This window comes from Narcine bancroftii, chromosome 5 (assembly GCF_036971445.1).
Source record: "Narcine bancroftii isolate sNarBan1 chromosome 5, sNarBan1.hap1, whole genome shotgun sequence".
Taxonomy (NCBI): Eukaryota; Metazoa; Chordata; class Chondrichthyes; order Torpediniformes; family Narcinidae; genus Narcine; species Narcine bancroftii.
In genome coordinates, this window is record NC_091473.1 from 240639035 (window position 1) to 240662353 (window position 23319).

At 40.2% G+C, this 23319-nt stretch overlaps 1 protein-coding gene across 6 annotated transcripts in view; it reads right to left on the bottom strand.

Annotated features, from left to right (window-relative positions):
* celsr2 (cadherin, EGF LAG seven-pass G-type receptor 2) overlaps positions 1 to 23319 on the bottom strand; it is a 278596-nt gene that overhangs the window by 14937 nt on the left and 240340 nt on the right. For 5 of the 6 annotated variants that reach the window (XR_011358468.1, XR_011358469.1, XM_069941787.1 and 2 more), the window contains exons 17-28: positions 22621 to 22715; positions 18859 to 19068; positions 17186 to 17369; positions 16914 to 17057; positions 15096 to 15264; positions 14839 to 15006; positions 13822 to 13948; positions 9838 to 10038; positions 5574 to 5748; positions 3472 to 3584; positions 1426 to 1505; positions 548 to 674 (exon numbers count right to left, since the gene is read on the bottom strand). Coding sequence is in view for 4 of the 6 variants with exons in the window: in XM_069941787.1 (XP_069797888.1) it covers positions 548 to 674; positions 1426 to 1505; positions 3472 to 3584; positions 5574 to 5748; positions 9838 to 10038; positions 13822 to 13948; positions 14839 to 15006; positions 15096 to 15264; positions 16914 to 17057; positions 17186 to 17369; positions 18859 to 19068; positions 22621 to 22715 (1793 nt within the window). In the remaining 2 variants the exon portion in view is untranslated. Of the gene's footprint in view, positions 1 to 547; positions 675 to 1425; positions 1506 to 3471; positions 3585 to 5573; positions 5749 to 9837; positions 10039 to 13821; positions 13949 to 14838; positions 15007 to 15095; positions 15265 to 16913; positions 17058 to 17185; positions 17370 to 18858; positions 19069 to 22620; positions 22716 to 23319 lie in introns of those variants that run through there. The other variant, XM_069941789.1, reaches the window with a different exon arrangement.

Sequence of the window (23319 nt, forward strand, 5' to 3'; positions counted from 1 at the left end):
ATTTCAATTTGTAACAAAGATATACACGCCATAAATACAGAAATAAGCAATGGACAATCTATTATAACCTTATGGGACCAAGAATGTGTATATGCGGTTGGACGTTGCCAGAACAGACATTATGCGGTGCATGACTAGTTAATCTAGTAGTCTTACAAAGTGAAAAGCATTTTAACAAGTGTAAATCTTCAAGGGAAACGACAAAATAGAATAGGAAGTGGAAGAACTGGAGCAGCACAGTTAGCATTGTGGTTAGTGCAATGCTCTTACTGTGCCAACGACTGGGGTTTGAATCTAGTGCTGTCTGTGAGGAGTTTGTATGTTCTCCTGTGCTTGCATGGGTTTCCTCTGGGCACTCCAGTTTCCTCCCAATGTTCAAAATGTACTGGGAATGTAGGTCAATTAAGTGGCTCAGTCTCGTGGGCCGAATGGGCCTGTTACCCTGCTGTATGTCTAAAGTTTAAAATGTATCTATTTAAATCAAAATGTGAATTCCTAAAATGATCACTGCAGCTCTGGATTATTGGTGAATAAAGGGGAACGTTACCTGGAGACAATTAAAGCCAGCGAAGAGGTAGTGGAAAATAATGGTGTCACTGTTCACGGCAAGCAAGGCCAAGAGCCATGTGGTACTGACAAGCAGTAGTACCACAAATGCTGTACGCAATCCAGATCTATTAAAACATTCAACAGTGTGAGTTATAACTACTCTGTTGACAAAAGCATCTAAATTTACATCTGCTTTATAATGTTATTGCAACAAATGGTCTTACATTCATGTCAAGTGCCAGGTGTATACATACATTCTGGTAAAATAAAGGCTAAATTTCTAAGTTGTCTGATTTACTGAGAGGGATAAGTGGAGGAGGGTGAGTGCACCAATGGAGTTCCTAACTTTGCTCAGGACATTTCTGGTCAGGAGACTCAGGATTTTGTTCACTGAGTGACATGCCTGACATAAACCATGATTCAGAGTTTATGCAAGAGCCATAAAATGGCTAAGCTTGAAGTGGGATTCCATATACCCCTTGTTTAATTTTTTTTCCCCCTTTTGATCAAAATAGAAAGGAAGATTTGATGCTTCCCGCCAATTTGACTCAACATGTCGAATTTCACCTCTTGGACATTTAAGATTAATGCTAATTGAGGAAGGAGGACCAAATGATCCAATATTATTAAATAATTCCATTTCTTTCATGATTTTGTTTTTGAATTCCTCTGAACGTATGGATCGAAAATTTGGGAGTTGAAAAAGAAATATAGCCTGGTGTAGTGTACATTTAACTTCTCCCCCTTGTTCCTTGTTTGAATAATTCCTTTGTATCACTTTGTTTTACATGCTTCTACCTTAATTTATTTTGATTACAATAAAAATCCTGTTTTATAAGGGCAACTTTTTTTATGAAAGACTTCAAGAATACCTACACAGTCCCCTTCTTCTCAAAACCTTGGTGTCTTGGTCTGCAGGAAGCTTTGGCTGATAGAATATACAGGAAAACGTTCATCTAAAGACACAAGATAGAATATTTACAATGTACAAGTAACATTTGAGCAACTGAGCATTACTCTTTGGCATTTCCTAACTCTTTCAGATGCATATTCAAAACAACATTATTAAATCTTAAGTGAAATCTGAATTTTTAAATAAATAAAGACATAACAAAATAACTATACTTCACTGTACATAGGAAGGAAACTTTATTCAAAGCTTCACAATTGCATTAAAGCTTCAGTTGCAACATTGGATTAATACGATCTTGAGTACACTTCTTGAGATCCACTAATTTACTGCTCCTCAACATGCTGTGCTACTCTTGGCCACAATGAAAGAGACCGATTGAAAATTGTGAAAAACACCACAATATGAAATATCTAAAAAGTACCTTGGAAAACATACCTTGTTATGTTCTTCATAGAAATTAATTTTACCATGCAACTAAAATCTAAATTATTAATCTGGAAAAGAAACTTTACTCTAGCAGTGAAATGTGTCTTAAGAATAAAATTACAGTGATCAAACAAGACTTCAGAAGTGATTTAATGATTGATGGAAGTTTTCAGAAAGAAAATTTAAAAAAAAATGAAAACAGGATTAAAGGAGAAAACTCCAAAACTTCCTGGTTCTCATTCTGTCGCATACAAATCTTTAAAAAATGGGCGACATTTGTGGGAGCTTGGTGTGTGAACTAGTCACCCTCTTTATGTATCATAACTGAGACTGCATATTTACATGCTGTAATACTGTAGGATTCAACAAATTTGAATAAAGGTGAAGTATTCTAAAGAGTCTGAACAGTGAGCATGCAATTATAAGGAGTAAATCATTACCAATGGAGTAAGTGGGCCGTTCTTGTTTCTGCCTTTACATTGAATGATACAGGGCAGAAGCAGGTACATCTGCCCAACTCCTCCATGCTGACCAAGCTGGCCTCATTTGCTTGATAAACCTTTCATACCTGTCTAAATGCCTTTTAATTGTAGTTGTCTTACCCACCTCTGTCAGCTCGTTCTGAAAGCCCACCACCCGCTGTGTGAAAAAGATGCCCTTCAGGTCATGTTTATATTTTTTCACTCGCCTTAAATTTATTCCCTAGCAGACTTCCCTATTATGGGAAAAAGACGATCATACTATTCACCTGATCTATGCCCCTAATGCTTTTAAACACCACTTACTGGGTCAGCTCTCAGACTCAGGCACAAAAGCCCTATCCAGTGCTTATAGGTCGTGCCTTCCAGTCCTGGTAACATACTTATGAATATTTTTGGCATCCTCTCCAGCTTAAAGACATCATTCTGATAGCTGTGCAACCAAAACTACACACTCTACATCAAGTGTGGTCCAACCCCCATTCTCAATGGGCACCACAACACATTTATGGGGGGGGTGGGGGGGTGAAACATGAAAGTCTGCAGATGCTGTGGTTAAAGTAAAAACACTCAGAAATGCTGGATTGGTCTTGCAGCATCCAATAAAGCTATATTACTGACGTTTTGGGCCTGAACCTTTCTCAGTCTATTAGAATCAGGACTCAAATGTTGGTAATATTTTACCTCTTATGGAAATTGTGACACCGGCTGAGCTGCATTTCTATGTTTTTACATTTAAGGATGGCTAAGGATTCAAATCATAAAATTTTCTGTAGTTGATAGAAGTAGAGAAGAAACCAAATAAACGACTACTTCACAGGGAAGGGGTGGGGGGGGGGGGGGGGGGACATAAACTTTGAGCAGAGATTGAAGGGGCCCATAGCCAAAAAAAAGGTTGAGAATGGCTAGCTTAACCAATGTCTGTACAGCTTTCACATATGGAAAGCCATTAAGATAACTGCTACTAACATCACATCAGCTGCAAAAACTATTTCCAAATCCCACAGAAAACCTATTTCAAAATATACTGAGACAACACTCATTGGCATGATGGTTTGGGTAGAGTTGACTGGGTTTTTGGTTGCTTTGGCTTGATAAACTTACAGAAACTGCTGCTAATATGGGGCCCGCAAAACTCCATATTAAAGTGTCATAGATGGAAAGCCAGCAGAAATCAGGATTACCATAGCCCTCAGGATCAAGACCAACGGCCAAGCCTGCAAGTAGAGTCAGATCCAAAGAAGCAGTTTAGAATGCAATAGTCAAAACCAGAGAAGCTTATCGTTCAGGAAAACCGAGGAGTCTACAGATGCAGGGGAACTAGAGAAACATACAAAAGTACTGGAGGAACCCAGGAGGTCATGGAGCACCCTTGGAAAGCATTTTGGATTAGAACCTTCATCAGGAAACTCTTCCGGGAAAACGTGATGAAGGGTTCCAGCCCGAAACAGCAATTGCCTATTGCTTTCCATGGATAATGCATGAACTGCTGAGTTCATCCTACAAGTTTATTGTTCACTTTTGTATATGGATCGGAGGGGTGGGTAGTGGGTTGCAATGTATAATGGATCTACCCTATACACTCATGTAATCATCAATACTGTATAATAGTCGAACCTATTCCCTCTCCCCTCCCACCCCCCCCCAACCACCTTTGGTCCAAAAATCGTGTTTTCATATGACCCGTGTAAAAATTGCCCTCCCTCCCTTTTTTTTGACTCCGACTGGCATCCAGCCAAGTTCCTGACGCCCAGACTGCCCGCCCACTAGAGCTCCCGATGCCCCGATCGCGGACCCTCACCCTGGCTGTCCGCTCTTCTGAAATCCCGATGTCCTTAACCCCCACCCTCACTCCCAATTAGTCCAAAAAATTTGACAATTACATGAGTAGATACGAGAAATATTACCCAGTTCCTGTCCTTTACTGACTATTCCCAATACTAAAGACAGGTATTCTATAGTGAATTTCCTTTCCTGTAATGTTATCTTTGGAGCTAGGAGTTGCTGTTTTACTTATGAAACATCTGTGAATATAACAGGCCACCTCAAAGTTCCAAATTCTATGATTTTAATAGAGATTTTGGGGAAGAAATTAATAAACCACAATAAAATTAAACTTTTATAATTATTATTTGGTATTATAGCTTGGCATTGCAAAATTTCAATAAAAACCCCATCACTTACATTTTGCAAAGCGACCTCTACATGTGAGTGAGTGGCACTGAACAGTATTGTGAGGTGTTTCGATTTGCCATATTATCAGGAAATCAATCCACTGTGTAGACCAGATTTGCAATAACTTGCAAACTTCAGAACTGATCTTTAAATTTTATTGAGTAGCACGAACATTGTTGATGCCTTGGACACCATCTGGGCTACTGCCACAAATTTTCAATTCATGCAGTGAAATTTATTTTCAGCTGCTAGCGTTAAATGCATTGCAAAATATCGCTGCCGGATTTATTCATCTCCACGGGTTTAAATTTCATCAAAGTACGGGAATGGGGACATCTAGCAGTTAAATTCTTGCACACTATTGGCTTTAATTACTAAAGCAAGCTTCATTCCCATGATTCTATATGGTGATCTCCCCATCCCCTTTCATGGGACTAAAACTTAAGACCAACAACTCTTATTTTGTAAGTGGCTATCCACAGAACCACACTTCTCTCAGAATGTAACTGGATCAAGAGAAGGAAATATATTTACTTGGTTGAATGAATGAAGGGCAGCAAGGAGCTAAATTCAAGTTCTTTTTGTCTTTGCAATGATTTGATATTTTCAAAAAGTCTGAATGTATGACAATTAGCTTGGACTATCAATGAAAATATAGCAATTTGAAGCCTCCATTTCACCATTATATCTTGGAAAAGTACTCAATTGAAAAAGCAAAATAAATGCATTGATCATGTGACACACATAACAAATGGAAAAGGTCCAAAAATCACAGCAAGTTCTTTTCTGCCGACTGATTGGTTCATTTTTGATCAGAAAATTTTAAGAACAGAAAGCATATGGTGAACGTATTGTGCAAAACCAGAAAACCATAAACTCAACTGATTACATTATAACTGTTGTGGATTTGCACATGAATTCCGACAGTAAATGAAATTTGGAAAGTGGGTGGTTTATTGTGAGAGTGGGTTATTTCATTTAGGGCTCATAATTTGTTCCTTATTTCAAAAACTACTATAAAAATCAAGTACCTGTAATGAAGGCAGGAACACCCCAACCAATCATGTAGTAGAACCTCATAGGGCCGTAGTTGATATCACGGACTTCAGTTAACATACGGTAAATGTGTAGCCCTTCCAAGAGCATCCAGGCGAAGGTGCACATGTAGAAGAAATGGAGCAGAATCGCAATCACAGTGCAGACAAACTGTGAAAGACAACACAAAAGAGCAGTGCATCAGTTGTCCATCAGCTGCTGTGTTCAAGTCCAAATGAGTGCAGGTGAATGTGCTGGGAGACGCGTAGAATTTACAGCACAGGGATACACCATTCAGCCACCTTGCCAGTGTTTATGCTCCAAACAAAGCTCCTTGCTTACTACTTCACCAAACCCATCCAGCGTAATCTTCTGTCCATGCCTCTCTCTAGTAGCTTTCCTTTTAATACATTTGTGCTAATTCCTCAACTTGTAGCAAGTTTTATATTCCCACAGTCTTTGTAAAAATATGAAGCAAGGTGGGAACCGAGGTCACAATTCTGAGGTTGAAAATCTCATGTGCTATCCTATGCAGCAGCTAAAGTTTTGTTGTTCATGTCTCCTACTTTACTGTCGACAGATGGGCCTCATGAATTTTTTCCTCAAATTGCTTTATTAATTTCCATGTGCATCATCTAATCCAATCTATTGCCTTAATGTAAGGGAATTCTGACTGAAGAACCTTTATACATTCTACAAATTTGAGAAAATTTCTACAGAAGTTCAAAGGGCCTTTCTCACTGCTACCTTCAGACTGAAGCCAGCACCTCATGGTTCAAGACCAGGATATTCCAACAGCTATCAGGCTGTCAAACCTCCTCAGGTTACACAAATCACGGACTGTGCCAACAACACAAAAGGATTACCTGCACTATTGATAGCACTTTTTTGCACCAGGATAGCCATGAATATTTATTATCCTTTTTATGTAGTTATTGTCTTTTCAATTCAATTAAGTACAGTATTTAGTATGTTTATTTTATAACAAAGTTAACTGTTCAGCTTCAGCAAGAATTTTGGTGCATATGTACATTGGGCAATGTAATGTATATGACACAGTGGTCTCCTTTACATCAGAGAGACTGGGCACAGATTTGGAGATTGCTTCGTTGAGTTCCTCACCTCTGACTGCTACAATAGCACGGATCTCCCAGTGACCACCCATTTCAATTGCCCACCCCATTCTCTTGCACTGCCAGACTGGGACCACCCGCACATTGGAGGAACAACATCTCATCTTATGTCTGGGCACCTTCCAACTGGATGGGATTAACACTGACTTCTCCAGTTTCTGTTAACCGCCACTCCATCCCACCACCATCTTCATCGTCCCATCTCCTTTTGTCCAGTTTGTTCTCTCTCTCTTCCCTTTTACCTCTGCTTCCTTTCACAGAGGCAAAATAAATTCTCTCCTTTTCTCTTAACACCTCTTGTTTGTTCAACTGGACTCTTCCCCCTTCCTCTCTCTCTTCCACCTTTCTCTCTCAGTGTTTAATAAGTTGCCTGCCTGTTTTTGTTTATACGTTGAAGAAGGGCTCATACCCAAAATGTCAGCAGTATATCCACTTCCTATGGTCACTGTGAGACAGTCTGAGTTTGTCTAGCATTTACTGTGTATTTTTAATGTATGTGACAAACTCATTTTCATGATCCCCTTTCTGTAATTTAGTATTACTGTTGTTCATCTACCATACCACCAGAGGGGGCCATTGTTTAAGTTGGAAGATATTTTGTATCTTTTATATGTCTATATTAAACATGAATCCCCACCTCCTTCGCAGCATAAAATTTATGTGGCATTTTGCCAAACATTATCTTTATTGTACATAAATCCTGATTTAAATAATCTATACTATAAAGCCCCGCAAAAGGTCGCATACATTCAGTCTAGGACATTCCCCACCATCAAGAGCATCTACCGGGGTCACACCCAGCAACCATACACTCTGTTCTCACTGCTACCATCAGGAAAGAGGTAGAGGTGTCACGAGACTCGCACCACCAAGTTCAGGAACAGCTGCTACCCCTCCACCATCAGACTCCTTAATGACAAATTCAATCAGGGATCCATTTAAGGACTCTTCCGATTGCAATTTATTGATTTTTTTCCCCGTATTGCCACTGTCAGTTTGTTTACATCTCTTTATTTGTTTACATGTTTACGTTGAATTATTTTTTTGCACTGCCAATATGACCATATAAAATTTACAATACGGAAACAGGCCATATCAGCCCTTCTAGTCCGCACAGATTTACGTGAATTCCACGTTCCACCTACCCACTCCCTGCTCATAACCCTCTAAACCCCTCATATCCATGCACTCATCTAACCTCCTCTTAAATGACATAATTGATCCTGCCACAACTACCTATTCCAGAAGATCATTCCACTCAGCCACCACTCTCTGAGTGAAGAAGCTTCCTCCTAAAGTTTTGCCCCCTAATCCTTAACTTATGACCCCTTGTTCCAATCTCCCCTACCATCAAGGGAAAGAGCCTATTTACATCTACTCTATCTATTCCCTTCATAATTTTAACTACCTCTATTAAATTCTCTCTCAACCTTCTACGCTCCAATGAATAAAGTCCTAGTCTACTCAATCTTTCTCCATATTCAAGATACTGCAATCCAGGCAACATTTTCGTAAACCTTCTTTACACCCTCTCAACCTTATTCATATCCTTCCTATAATTTGGAGACCAGAACTGCACACAATACTTCAAACTTGGACTCACTAATGCCTTAAACAGTCTCAACATCACCCCCCAGCTCCTATATTCTGCCTCACCCGCAGGAAAAATAATCGTATGGTTGGATGTGATGTCATTTATGCCCACTGACAAGAAATCTGAAAACTGTCAGACTGAGGGGGAACTTTCTTCCACTGTCCTAATCAGGTTGGAAATTGATACTGTCTTGATCACACCTCTAGAAAACAATTGAGGAAAAATGCATCATCCATTTACAGCTTGATTTTACCAGTAAAATGAGCAGTAATAGCTTCTATACAGGTTCAACCAGACCTATCGCCAGTTAAGTCACAACTGAAAAACAAATGCTACATGCTTGAAAATTCATATCCAGTTGGCAGCACAAATGATACAGTAAAAACAATGTTTGTACTGTGCCTTAGGAGCTCATGCCATTGAACCCTGTGGAAATGAACTTGGGAGGCACGATAATACAAATTTGCATTACACACCACATGCACTGCTATTGACTGGAGGCAATATGTCGTGCTCCTTCCACTACAGATACTGGATTCGTATAGTGTTGGTTTTGGTTTCAGATCCCAGCATTTAGGGCTTGGATAAAGTGAACGCTCGCAGTCCTTTCTCCAGGGTAGGTGATTCTAAGATGGGATGGCCGAGGATAGAGGGGAGAGGGGAGAGATTTAAGTGGGACTTTAGGGAATGTTTTTCTTTACACTCAGAAAGTAGTTTGCATCTGGAATGAGTTGCCAGACTAAGTTTATAGAAGCAGGTAAATTATAGCATTCGAAAAGCATCTGGGTGGATGTATAAATTGGAAGGGCTTAGGCCCCAAAAGCAGGAAAATGGGACTAGCCCAGTCTGCCAACTTGGTCAGCATGGCTTCAAGGGCCTGTTCCATGCTATATAACTCTATCTGCAGTTTTGTATGTTCTCATACAGGGGGCTGTGTATTTACATAGGTTTTAGGTAGCCTGAATCCATTGACCAAATGAGTGAATCTGTTGGTTGAAGCAACACGAAGTATAGTATAGATATAGAACATAACAGCACAGAACAGGCCATTTGGCCCTTGATGTTGTGCCAACTTTTATATTCCTACCTCATAAGCCTCAATTCTTCTATCATCCATGTGCCTGTCACTCTTCAATGCCCCTAATGTTTCAGCCTCCACCACCACCCCTGGCAAGGCATTCCAGGCACCCACAACTCTCTGTGTAACTCCCCTAAACTTTCTTCCTTTCAATTTATACATATAACCTCTGGTGCTTTTGCCCTGGGAAAATGGTGCTGACTTACCCATGCCTCTTAGAATCCTGTAGACCTCTATTAAGACACCTCTCATCCTTCTTTGCTCTAAAGAGAAAAGTCCTAGCTCTGCTAACCTTGCAGACTTAGTGTAATGAAATGAAGGCTTACTTACATAAATTTGCATTAAAAGATGCCACTGACTTCACACATCATTCACTGATAGATGGTGGAGAACTGAAACCGGGTTGTTCAGACCCACCACAGACACCTGACTGATTGGCATTGGCTATCGCTTACCGGATTATCTGCTTGGTTGATGCCAAGGATGAAGATGAGCTCAGAGAGGAAGAGTGCCACCACCATGTTCTTGATGATGCTGTGCTGGTTTGAGCGAAGGGACCTCAGCAACAGGATAACCATGAAGGAGAGGAGCAGGGCTCCCAATGTGACACCCACAGTGGAATAGGTGAGCAACTTTAGCGGCAGAATTTCACCGTTCTGAGTGGAAAATTGCAGATAAAGGAGTTCAAATAGTGACACAATAAATAGTTACATAACTATTAGCATCTTTTCACAAATTCTTTTATGAAAATAGAATATTTGTATGGTCGTTGCACAGAAATGGTTCAGAGATCAATCCACAGGACCAAAGGAGTAGCAGCGAGGATTACTGGATTCCCCCCACCACTTCCCCATCGTCATGATCTACTGGGGTCGTTGTTTGAAGAGGGCACAAAAAATTATTGAGGACTCCTTCCACCCCGCACACATTTTTCAGCTGCTCCCATCAGGAAAGAGCTCCAGGAGTATCAGAGCCAGCACCGCCAGGCTGAGGATCAGCTTCTTCCCATGGGCAGTGAGAATGCTGAACAACCAAAGGAACTGCTCGCACGAAATGTCCGAGGCTCTCATTTTCACAAAAAATATTTATTTATTTGTTCATATGAAGACTTATCCTGCATGTATATTGTTTTCCTGCATGTGTGTTATATCTGACTGTGAATTTGCATGCTTTCCTTTGTGACTCGACTTGTAAACCTTGCCCTTTACGCGAGAAAGTAGATCAACTCATGACGTTCGCAACCTGAGTATGACCCGTTTTAAAAATGCACTGAAGACGTATTTTAAACATTTCATTTCCCTCACACACTTAAACATTTTGATGACCCTGTCAATGTTATTGATATGGTAAGTTTGAACAAAATAATTACAGGTATTAATCTTCATCAGAATTTCTGATAAACGAGTTCTTCCTTTGAATACTTTTGATGGCTGGTGAAACCTGTAATCTAATGCAGGAAAAGACGCAGCCAAGTTATACTCAAGACCATAATGACAAGATAAGTAGCTTGCTCTTTGTCAATGTTGACTGAGAAATAAGTATTGGTTAGGTCAGCAAAGAGTACTCTTCTGGTCCTTTTAAAAATTGCACCCAAGGGATAGTTTACATTCACTTGAAAGGCAAGACGTTAGATTCAAATTACACCCGAAAACCAGGACTCCCTCGGCACCCTCTCAGAACTGCACTAGTCTTCTGTGATGTCACTAGCCAGGCCGATGCAAACTGTCCACTCATGCCCAAAATGGCTGTGTACAAGATTTTTGTACTCAAGTCTGTCCAGCGACACCTGAGCCTTCAACTTTCAAAACCAAAAGAACAAGTGGGGGGAAAATAAATAATCTCCCAAGAAAACTTTCACTGTGAGGCAATCTAATAATTATTTAGCCTTTTAAACTTTCAATCTCTGACTTGACTACTTCATTGCATCCCACCTTCATTCATGCTATGCCTCACTCTGCTTTGTCTTCCTGCTGCTTGTTGTAAAAAACAAGAAACACTGGAGGAACTCAGCTGGACTCACAGTGTCCATAGGAGATAAAGATATATTACTAATGTTTTGGGCCTGACCCCTTCTTCAAGGTACAAGCAAAAAGCAGGCAGGCAGGCATCTCAATAAAGAGAGAGAAATGTGGAAGAATGGGAGTTGGTGGGGTGGGGGAGGGGAGTCCAGACCAGCAGACAAAAGATTTTAATTGGATATGATAAGAGGAAAGGTGAGAATTTGGTTTCTTGCCATGAACAAGTCATGAAATTCGGTGTTTGCGGCAGCCTCATAATGCAAACATTTATATTATAACCATCGTTACAATAATAAAAAAAACCCAAAATAATAATAATAATAGGGCACAAAAAGTAAGGCCGTGTCTTTGGTTCATTGATTGTTCAACAATCTGATGGCAGAGGGGAAGAAGCGGCCCTTGTGCTCATGCTCATCTTTAGGCTCCTGTTTCTTTTCCCGATGGTAGCTGAATGAAGAGGGCATGGCCTGGGTGGAGAGGGGTCTTTGAAGATGGAGGATGCTTTTTTAAGACACTGCCTCGTAGATGTCCTTGGCGGAGTGAAGTCTGGTGCCAGTGATGTCGCAGGCCAAGTTAACAACCCTTTGTAATTTATTCTTGCCTGGAGTTTGTGCCTCCATACCAGCCAGTGATACAAGCAGCCAGAATGTTCTCCATGGTACACCTGCAGAAGTTTATGAGAGTCTTTGGTGACCTACCAAATCTCCTCAGACACCTGACAAAGTATAGCCACTGGCGAGCCTTCTTTGTGATTACATCAACATGGAAGCTCCAGGACAGATCCTTGGAGATGTTGACACCCAGGAATTTGCATTTCTTGACCCTCTCCACTACTGAGCCCTCGATGAGGACTGGGTCATGTTCCCTGACTTCCTCCTGAAGTCCAAAACCATCTCCTTGATTTTGCTGACGTTGAACGCAAGGTTGTTGTCATTACACCATTCAGTGAGCTCATCTGTCTCCCTTCTGTATGTTTCCTTGTTGCCATTTGTGATTCTACCAACAACTGTAGTGTCATCAGCAAACGTAGATGCCATTGGAATTATTCCTGGCCACAAAGTCGTGGGCATGTAATGAGTAGAGCAGTGGGTGGGCTAAGCACACGTCCATGAGGTGCATCTATGTTGATGATCAATGAGGAGGTGATGTTGTTTCCAATTCGCAGTCTCTCTTCCCTCCATCTCCTTTCAGAGCCAAAATCAATTCTCACTTTTCCTCTTATCACATTCAAATGACACCTTTTGTGTGTTGGTCTGGACTCCTCCCCCTCTCACACTTCTACCTTTCTCTTTCAGTCTTTATTGAAATGCCTGCTTGCTTTTTTGCTTCTACCTTGAAGAGGGGCTTAGCCTCGAAACTGTAACATATCTATCTCCTATCGACGCCTTGAGACCGATTGAGTTCCTCCAGCATTTACTGTGCATTTTTAGGCCAATGTATTCTGCCCATTCGCTTTACTCATGCCCAAAATATTTATGAACAAGATTTCTGTGCTTAATTCTCTGCAATGAGGCCTGGACCTGCAACTTTAGAATCCAAAAGAGCAAGTGAAAAAAATTCATCTACCATGAAAACTTCCATTGTAAGGCAATACAATAATCATTTGGCTTTCTAAAGTGGACTTGACTGACTCATCGCATCCTACCCTCGCTAATGCAACACATTCACTTGGTTCACTGCTTGTCCTCCTGCTGCTTGCTCCCAAGGTTGTGAATTCAAGTCCCGCACCAGAGGCACGAGTGCTCAGTTCACACCCATGCCTCGGTGTGGAGGGTGGTGCTGGGGGTTGTGGCATTTTTTCCTGGAGGATGCTGCTTCTAACTGGGGCTCTGTTTCCCCTTCCAGAGGGACATGGAGTGATCTTTGACCATTCAGAGTAAAGCTGTTCTCTCGATGACACTTTAGCCGACCAGTGGTGCTGAGTGGAAGCTGAAAACCAAGCAGCTGTGTTTACCTTTAATAAACAACCGTTGCACTTCAAAGTGCTTCATCAGGTGTGAGGTTATGAAAGGTTCTGTATAAATATAAATTCTTCCCTTTAATTTCTATACTTTTAAAACTTGTGTCCAATGCTACTTAATTAACCTGGTCTTACTTTATCTATTTTAAATCATAGAGATTCCTCAACTATTATTGGCTTTGAGGCTTAACTAGTATTTCCCAAGGATACAAAATCTTACTGTTCAGGAGCTATTACTTCAAAACACAAAGGAACATACTTGAAGGGCTTGATTAACTTTAATTTAAATGTTAATATTATGCAAAGTAGTGTGCCATTTTCCTATGAGAGCCAGAATGCTGTGTCAACAATAACATAATGGATGGTGCAACACTGCCAACACGCTGCACACCAGACTAGATAGCTATTAAAGGTTCCTCAAATGACAAAGGCCTGCCCCACAATCGGTGACAATTATTTACCTCTCTTCTGGAAATGTCCATGAGGACGGCAAAGCTGGTCATGTGATTACACTGGCAGCTGATGTGGGTCTCATTCCTGATGACTAATTCACATCCTTTGGACGACCAGCCTCCCGTTCCACCAACACTGCGTCAGGGCACACCAGAGAACGACAAAGGGCCATTAAAAATAAATATAATACCAACAATGATTTAAAAAAAAACATCAGAAACCATCCCACGGCATTTCATTGGATTGCAATCAAACAGAAATAGATCCTGAGATCAATAGGGGAACATTTAATTTGTAAAGGTTTGGTCAAAAGGGAAGGGTTTGAGGAGCAACTTGGAGAGGTGGAATGGTTGAGAAAGTAATGCCAGAGCTTTGCAGCTAACCAGCTATGGAGAAGTTAGTATTACTGGAGTAAAAGACAAATTGTTGAAGGAATTAGCTGGTCAACAGCATAGATGGAGGGAAAGGTACTTTTGACATATTGGCTCAAGATCCAAGTTTCCAAATCCATGGTCATAGGCTCAGTGCGATGAATGCCTGGTAGCCTTTCACAAAAATTACGTAGATAGGTTTAACCACAGACAGTGGCTTTAAAAATGTGGCAACTTTTCTTTCTCGTCAGCGCACGCTTCAACTGCCAGGTGACTACATCATTCTCTGGGGCATGATATGGAAATTCCAATTTTCATTTGGACTTCTGAAAGATTTTGTTTTAGTAATAATCAAAACTATGCGGAAACTATTTACTTTAATTAAACTGATCGTTATAGCGAACAGTTGGTGGGCAAGAGTGGAGCTTGAAACATTGAGGGTTACCATGGCACAAGATTTAAAAGAAAATCATCTGCCTGCAGTACTTAGAAGTATCCATCATTCTGGCACAAGGCTAGGCTGCTGTAAAATATCACAGCCTTTACTGAATTACCTAATCACTCATTTAATGCTCTGTTGCCGACCTTTTAGGACATAATGCTATAATTTCCTGAAAGCATTTCGGTCTAGGGTTAATAAGCAAGAAGGCTTACGGGATGGAATGGTTCCAGAAGACACAAATTGGCTTGCTTCGCTCTTCAGTTTGGAAGAGTTTGTACTGTACCCTGATTGGCTTGTCCAACTGATGCTGCAGTAACTCCTCATTGTCATAAACAGTAACGCTAACGACGGGACTGTTAATGACAGGCCGTTTCGGAACCCTAGGATAGAAATAAAACACATCAGCACAAAGCAGGAGCTTCAGTAAATATGGAAGTCATCTGTTAATTTTGTGCCAATTGGGATTTACCTCAGACTTCTTTTGTCAGGATCGTACTGTTCTGGTAAAAGATCACCAAGTGTCCAGTAGATGATTATGCTGGCGATAGCATCTTGATCATTCAGATCAGGGTGTCGTTTCTTTCTGTTCAAATGTGTGCTTTCCTTGTCAGGTGAAGAAGTTGGAACTTTAGAGCTTTCTGGTTTAAAAAAAATATATGAATACAAGAAGATTTTAGGTTGACAAGAAATACTGAGCTTCTAATTGTGTTCAGTTTTGGATGCCTCATTACAGAAGGATGTGGTTGCTATAGAGAGGATGCAGAGGAGATTCACCAAAATGTTGCCTGGATTGGAAAATGTGTCTTATGAGGAAATGTTAATGGAGTTAGGACTTTTCTCTTTGGAACAAAGAAGGATGAGAGGTGACTTAATAGAGGCCTATAAGATTAAGAGAGGCATAAATAGGGTAGAAAGTCAGCACCTTCTTCCTTGGGTCAGAGTAGCAAACACCAGAGGCCATTTATGCAAGGTGAGCAGAAGAAAGTTTAAGGAAGGCTTTTTATACACAGTGTTTTTTTGTTACAGAGAGTAATGGGATGCCTGGAATGCATTGCCAGGATGGTGGTGAAGGCTAATACAATAGGCTCATATAAAAGACCCTTCGACAGGTACATGAAAATAGAGGGTTATGGAAGGTTTAGATCATTGAGTAAGTTTATATAGACCTCCATAACATTATGGGCCAAAGGACCTGTAATGTTCTATGTAACTGGCAGGTTTTCTAACTTTATTACTAATTGTTGCCAGTGATTAAATTTGGCCATTGATTAAAAATATCACATTTTCTGTCCCTTTTACACATATCTGTCAGGATCGAGAGAAATCTATTAAAACAAATGTACCCACATTTATGGTTATCATTAATGAGAACAAAGTTGTACTTTAGGTTTTTCTTTTTAATTCCTTCTTCATTGAGCAACACAAACTTTACCTCATTATTCTAAAAATATGTAGGAATCAATAAGTGACTAATTTCACCTTTGATTGGGATAGTGAGAAAGGGTCATAAATTCTCAATGTTTTTACCAGATAAGTGTTTTTTTTTTCTTTGGGTGATAAAATGCTAAAGATAAAATCCTGCTTTTTGATCATTCTGAATAATTGGCTTCCTTTTTGATTATCAATTAACAAGCGACCAGATGAAAATACTTAACGTCAGCATTGGCAAAATACCACGTTTTCTCTTTTTTTATTTCACCACAGATGCTGCCTGACCTCCTGGGTATTTAGAGCACTTTATGTTTATAGTTAGGTGTCAGAGCTGCACAGTCAACAGGGTAAATGGTTGTGATGCACGAGTCCCAGGACCTGAACAGCAAGATGATAGGGCCGTGATGGAAGTGAATCCTAAAGGAAACTATAAAATTATACCCACCTAAGAGTTGATGGGCAAACTGGATACCCTGGAGATGTACCTAATAACAATACCACCTCCCACTTAATTGAATTACACCTCTGCTATTCACTGGTCCCTGATTTGGGTCAAAAGGTGGTTTGCAACTTAAAAAAAAATTACAATACGGTAAAAGTCGATTTCGGTCATTTAAACCTATACTGCCCAATTACACCCAAATAATCTACAAACCCATACATTTTGGAGGGTGGGAGGAAACCAGAGCACCCGGACGAAAGCTACACAGGTTAAGGAGAGAACATATAAAATCCTTACGTGAGTTGAACCCAGGGTCGCTGGCGCTGAAATAGTAGCACACGAACCACTACATTAACATGTAGTGCCGCCCTTAACATCACAGTACATGCCTGTCTTAAAAGAAGGTATCCTCACCTTTAATTTCTGCTGGTGAGAAGATTGATTCTGGAAGGATTGCAATCGTTTCCAAGTCTCCAGGTTTCTCTCCTCGGAGAAAGTCATACCGTGGGAGCTTCACTCCGGAGAAATTCATTTTGTGAAGTCGATCAACTGAAATAACTGGATGAAATTTCTTCAGTTAGTCTCAAAACCAACACAGAATAAATGTCTTACAATTAATCTATCCTAGAAAACAATAAACATTACAGACTTGAGACTTCCCGTGGACCAGTTTCTCTGATGCTCACCAATATTAGGCGTGACAATTGTGAACGGGTTAAGGTAGGTTTTTCTCATGTTTTGTGCCAATGCATTTGCGTAATCCCCATAGTATCTAAGCAAGTGTGCAGTGCCACCCTCTGTTTGCTGGATCAGATCCCAGTGTTTTTTGTTACTCGCATCAAGGATTGCACTTCCAACTTTTATAAGGTTCTGAAAACAGAAAAAAAACATTGGCCAATATATTATCCCATTGCTGGAATCATCAATTACATGCACAACTCCATTTTGAGCTCTTTGCATCTACTGAAGCTCCTGTTAGAAGTTATTCATTAACTTCCTGACTGCCAATTGTAAAAGCAAAGTTTTAAACTTGGTTAATTACTCAACAATTCTTACAGGCCTTCCTCTATTTATCAAATTGAAACAAATTACAGTTTTGTTTTAGGGTGCCAGATTCTACAGGCAATTTTATGTGGCTGAAAAGTACTTTATTATAATTCAATACAACGGGACACATGTCATTGGGAATTCCTCTGTTCTTCCATGGTTAACTGGTCCAGAAAGTTATGAGCAACTCCATTTAGCATGTAAATTTAACAATCTTGAGGGGCTCACGGAATTGACTTCCTTTCACTGTTTTCAACGAAGGATGAATCATTCCAGGTCATTTTGTGTCTGGACACAATCTCTCTCTCAATGCCAGTGAATTGTATAAACATGGGAAAGTCATCGCTTTATTACAAGTGCATGTACAGATTGATCAATACAAATGCTATATATTTTGTAAAGCCAGCAGAATGATTTCTTTGGATTGCAGATTTTACTTTGTCAACTGATTTTTGAGGCAATAATTCCATTCCTGAACCAAAATTCCAATGCTCTATCAGGTGGGTAATTAAATATATTCTTTTCACAGCAAATGTCAACAATGTTTCTGAGAGTTTTAATATATCCAAGTTAGTGCATCATTAATTGCTTAAAGTATACATCTGGTCAATGGACTGATACTTATACAAATTACTATGAAATGCAGAAGTGAAACAGATAATCATCAAATGAAGACAGATTTTCAGCATCGATCTATTAGCAATCATTCCACTCATGAAGAAGATCAACTATATCAAACATTTGCTCATGAAATACAGTAAAACTCCCCGGTATCTGGCACCACTGGGAATTGGTAGATGCCAGATAAGTGAATTTGTTGGTTGTTTGAACCTGCTGATTTCTTGAATTCCAGATAACAGGGATTTTACTGTTTTAAGAAACAGAGGTTCTGGGACACCTATGGTATAAGTAACCACAACTTGACTGCAGCTAGAATTTGCAAATGACAAGTTGATTGTCTTGTCAATCAATTATCTGATGAGTGCCCTTAACAAGTGGCCAATGCACTTACTTTAAATGGCCTCATGCATGAACACGTGCTAAAGACCAAAGAGCATAAATACTAAAATAGAACAGACTTCTGTGAAGGAATCATCTGCATCATCAGTGAATTATCTTCTGATTTGGGCATAGCATACTTGCATAAAACTTGTATCCTTATGTTTGATTGGATGTCAGATCATGAGGTGGCTCTGCACCAAAAAAAAAACAAGTCAAATTTGACAATGAGAGGTGACTGCACTCAATTTGTAGAGTTGTTCAAGTGCCTTGAACTGCATTAACCATCTCTACGTGTTCCAAATTATTTTACCTCTGTGAATTGGACATCCTGGGTTGCAGCCAAGTTAAATCCACGCTGGGAGTTCTCAAATTCTAAGATTTTTGAGGTCACGTGGTATGCGATCTTCACATCGCTGCCAAAATATTTGTCTGTGTGCTGAGTGGCATTCCGGAGCAAGAGGGCGATTTTCTTGGATTTTCTCACATCCAGCAAAGTTTCATTCCTTTTCAGTTTTTCAGCCTGCATGAAATACATGCCCCCAGGAAGTGTCAAATCCATTCAATAAAATCACAAAGGCGATGCCCAGAAAATGGTTTGCAAGAGGAAACAGAAGATCAGGGAATTATCACCAAGTTTGTAAACAGCAATTGTGGACATAAAGTTCTGTACACTGGGAAACACCCGGGCATGTGCAATGATATCCCACAGGACATCTTTGATGTTCACTATGTGTACAAGCTGCATGTCTTTAGAAATGAACCTTCAAATATTTTGTATTTAAATGGAACCTACCTGAGAAAATCCAAGTCTGGTGCCAGAAGCCCACTGCAGATAGATGCTTCCACAGTAATGTACTTACCAGTTCCTGCACTCCACCTGCTCTCCATCTGCAACAAAAGCGACCTCCCCATAGCCAATCATTTTGATTCTGAGTCATCATGATGGGAGATTTTAATTTCCCAAAATATTGATTGGCATCTCCCAAGAGCAAGGGATGGGGTGGAGTTTGTTAGGTGTGTTCAGGAAGGTTTCTTGACACAGTATATAGATAAACCTACAAGAGGAGAGTCTGTACACTACTTATGATAGTCCAATTGACTTGTTGACGTTATGATGGTTTGAATCTTGCCCACCAAGGCCCTTCCTGGCTCTCCTAAATTCATTTTTAAGCTCCTTCCTGTTAGCCTTATAATCTTCTAGATCTCTAACATTACCTGGCTCTCTAAACCTTTTGTAAGCTTTTCTTTTCTTCTTGACTAGATTTATTACAGCCTTTGTATGCCACGGTTCCTCTACCCCACCATAATGTCCCTGTCTCAATGGAACATACCTATGAACAACATCACAGAAATATCCCCTGGATATTGGTCACATTTCTTCCATACTTTACCCTGAGAGCATCTGTTCCCAATTTAAGCTTCCAATTTCCTGCCTGATAGCCTCATAGTTTCCCTTAAACATTTTTTCTAACTTGTCTGTTCCTATCTCTTCCCAATGCTATTGTAATGGAGGTAGAATTATGATCACCATCTCCAAAATGTTCTCCCACTGAGAGATCTGACACCTGACCAGGTTCATTTCCCAATACCCTAATCAGTACTGGTGCTCCTGAACTTGTGATGGGGTTATGTTCTGGCAACCCATTGTAAGTTGAAAAAAATCGTTAAGTCAAGAAAGAATACAGGTACCATTTTTTAAAATTACATTTTCAATACCTTTATTCCATACTGAAAAAAACTATTAACATACACAGGTGAAAGCACTCTGGGTATGAAGAATGTTTGAAGTATGCTGTACGATACTCTCGCACAATGCTGCCATCGCCCAGCATCACGAAAGAGTAGCGTACTGCATATCACAAGCGTGGGAACAGATTGGAATATCAAACTCCAAGGCATTCTCCAAGCATATGAAGAGCAAGAGGATAAGACGTGAACGAATAGGACCTATCAAGTGTGACAGTGGGAATGTGTGTATAGAACTGGAGGAAATAACAAGGTACTTCAATATGGAAAAAGATCTTGGCGACTGCAGTGGTGACTTGCAGCAGACCGAAAAGCTTGAGCACGTAGATATGGTGTGCTGGAGCTTTTGGAAAACATCAAGTTGGATAAGCAGACAGGACCAGATGAGATATACCTCAGGCAAGGGAGGAGATTGCTGAACCTCTGGTGATGAACTTTGAGATGGGAAAGGTACCAGAGGATTGCAGATGGTTTCCCTTTATTCAAGAGAGGGAGTAGAGATAGCCTAGGAAATTATATACCAGTGAGTCTTACTTCAGTGATTGGTAAATTGATGGAGAAGATCCTGAGAGGCAGGATTTATGAACATTTAGAGAGGTAGAATATGATTAGGAATAATCAGCCTGGCTTTGTCAAGGGCAAGGCGGTGCCTTACAAACCTGATTGAATTTTTTGAGGATGTGACTAAACACATTGATGAAGAGCAGTGGATGTAGTGTATATGGATTTCAGCAAGGCATTTAATAAGATACCCCATGCAAGGCTTATTGAGAAAGTAAGGAGGTATGGGATCCAAAGGGGTCATTGCTTTGTGGATTCGGAATTGGATTGCCCACAGAAGGCAATGATTGGTTATAGATGGGTTTTATTCTACATGGAGGTCGGTGACCAGTGGCGTTCCTCAGGGATCTGTTCTGGAACTTTTACTCTTCATGATTTTTTTACAAATGACCTGGATGAGGAAGTGGAGGGATGGGTCAATAAGCTTGCTGATGACACAAAGGTTGGGGCTGTTGTGGATAATGTGAAGGGCTGTCGGAGGATAAAGCAGGGCATTGATAGGATGTAAAACTGGGCTGAGAAGTGACAGATGGAGTTCAACCCAGATAAGTGTGAAGTAAGTCAAATAAAATGGCAAAATATACTGTAGTATTAGGAAAGAATCTTGGCAGTGTGGAGGAGCAGAGGCATCTTGCAGTCCGAGTCCACAGGACACTCAAAGCAGCTGTGCAGGTTGATTCTGTGGTTAAGAAGGCAAAGGGTGCGTTGGCCTTCATTAATTGTGGAATTGAATTTAGAAGCTGAGATGCAATGTCGCAGCTACATAGGACCCTGGTCAGACCCCACTTGGAATAGAGTATGCAGTTCTCCTCACCTCACTACCAGAAGGATGTGGAAGTCATAGAAAGGGTGCAGAGGAGATTTACAAGATGTTGCCTGAAATAGGGAGCATGTCTTATGAAAACAGGTTGAACGAACTTGACTTTTTCTCCTTGGAGTGTCGGAGGATGAGAGGTGACCTGAAAGAGATGCTTTAGATGATTAGAGGCATTGATTGGAACCTTTTCCCCAGGGCAGAAATGGTTGCCACAGAGGACATGGGTTTAAGGGGAGTAGGTACAGAGGAAATGTTGGGGTACATTTTTGTTTTACACAGAGAGTAGTGGGTGCGTGTAATGGGCTGCTGGCAACGGTAGTGGAGGCAGATATAGGGTCCTTTAAGAGACTTTTGATAGATAAATGGAACTTATCATAGAATATCATAGAATTATCTCATCATAGAGGGCTATGGGTAAGAAACAGAGATTCTAAGGTAGAGATGTGTTCGGCACCACTTTGTGGGCTGAAGGGCCTAAATTGTGCTGTGTTTTCTGTTTTTCTAAATTTTTCTCTCTCTTTCTCTTTCCCTTTCATCAAGAACCAACCATTAATTACTGATGGTGACACATTACATTAAATGGTGTAAATTAAGCAATGATGTAAACTGACCTGTTATAATCTTAGATATAAACCCTGGTTTCACACAAAAGATGAATAACTACCTAACCAGAGGCTCATTGTCAAACCCTTCGAAGTCAAGAGGGGAATAAAATGAGAGCTTGGAACGAGGCTGCTATTTAACACTCTAGCAATTGTAATTTTAGAAGCCATCCCATTCTTTAATGGAAGAGAAAAACACTGCAGAAAAATACTATGCAGAACAACACTTTGCGGAAGAGTTAATACAAAACTGTTGAAGAATGAATGCCCATTAGAAAGCATTACACAACTGCAGCTTCTTGTTCAGGTCAACCCTTGAAACCAATTTCTCTACAATGAAACTTACAAAGGTTTTCAGGTCTGCAAAAGTATTGGTGGTGCAGTTGAAAAGGTCAGGGGGGAGCCAGCCTCTGTGTTCGTCACAGTGTCGGATTCCTGTTCCTATGGGGAAAAAAAGGGCACAGGCTCTCAGGAGCTGCCAAGGCAGAGGGTTTATGTCATCCAGCATAATTATTGTGCAAAATAGTTCGACCACATAACTTTGAGAAACTAATTTATTTCAGTTGCATTGGACCTCATTAACTGTGCAGAATAAGTAGATGAGCCTTAGAGCTCTTTCTCAACTTAAACTGCTATTTTTAAATTTCTGATTGCAATTCTAAAGCAAAATACTTTATACAATGCAGATGTTGCAAGCCTGAAGCAAAAGCAGACAATTCTAGGAATACTCAGTCAGCATCTACAGAAAAAAAATAAGAGTTAATAAATCAGGTCAATTACTTTTCATCAGATGATTCCATATCCATTTTAGCCCAGGAAAAAATATTGAACATTAATAAAGTTAAAAATATGAATGTCTCTAAATTCAGTGGCAATCATTTCAGGGACACTTTGTGTCGACTATCTGGTGAAACAGAATGTGATGTTGATGATAACCAGGTTAACCAAGCACTCCAGAAACTCAACCAACACACCCTGTTGGTAATTATATTTGAACTGATCAATCCTTATCCACACCCCATCCTTCCTATTCTATGCTCACCAA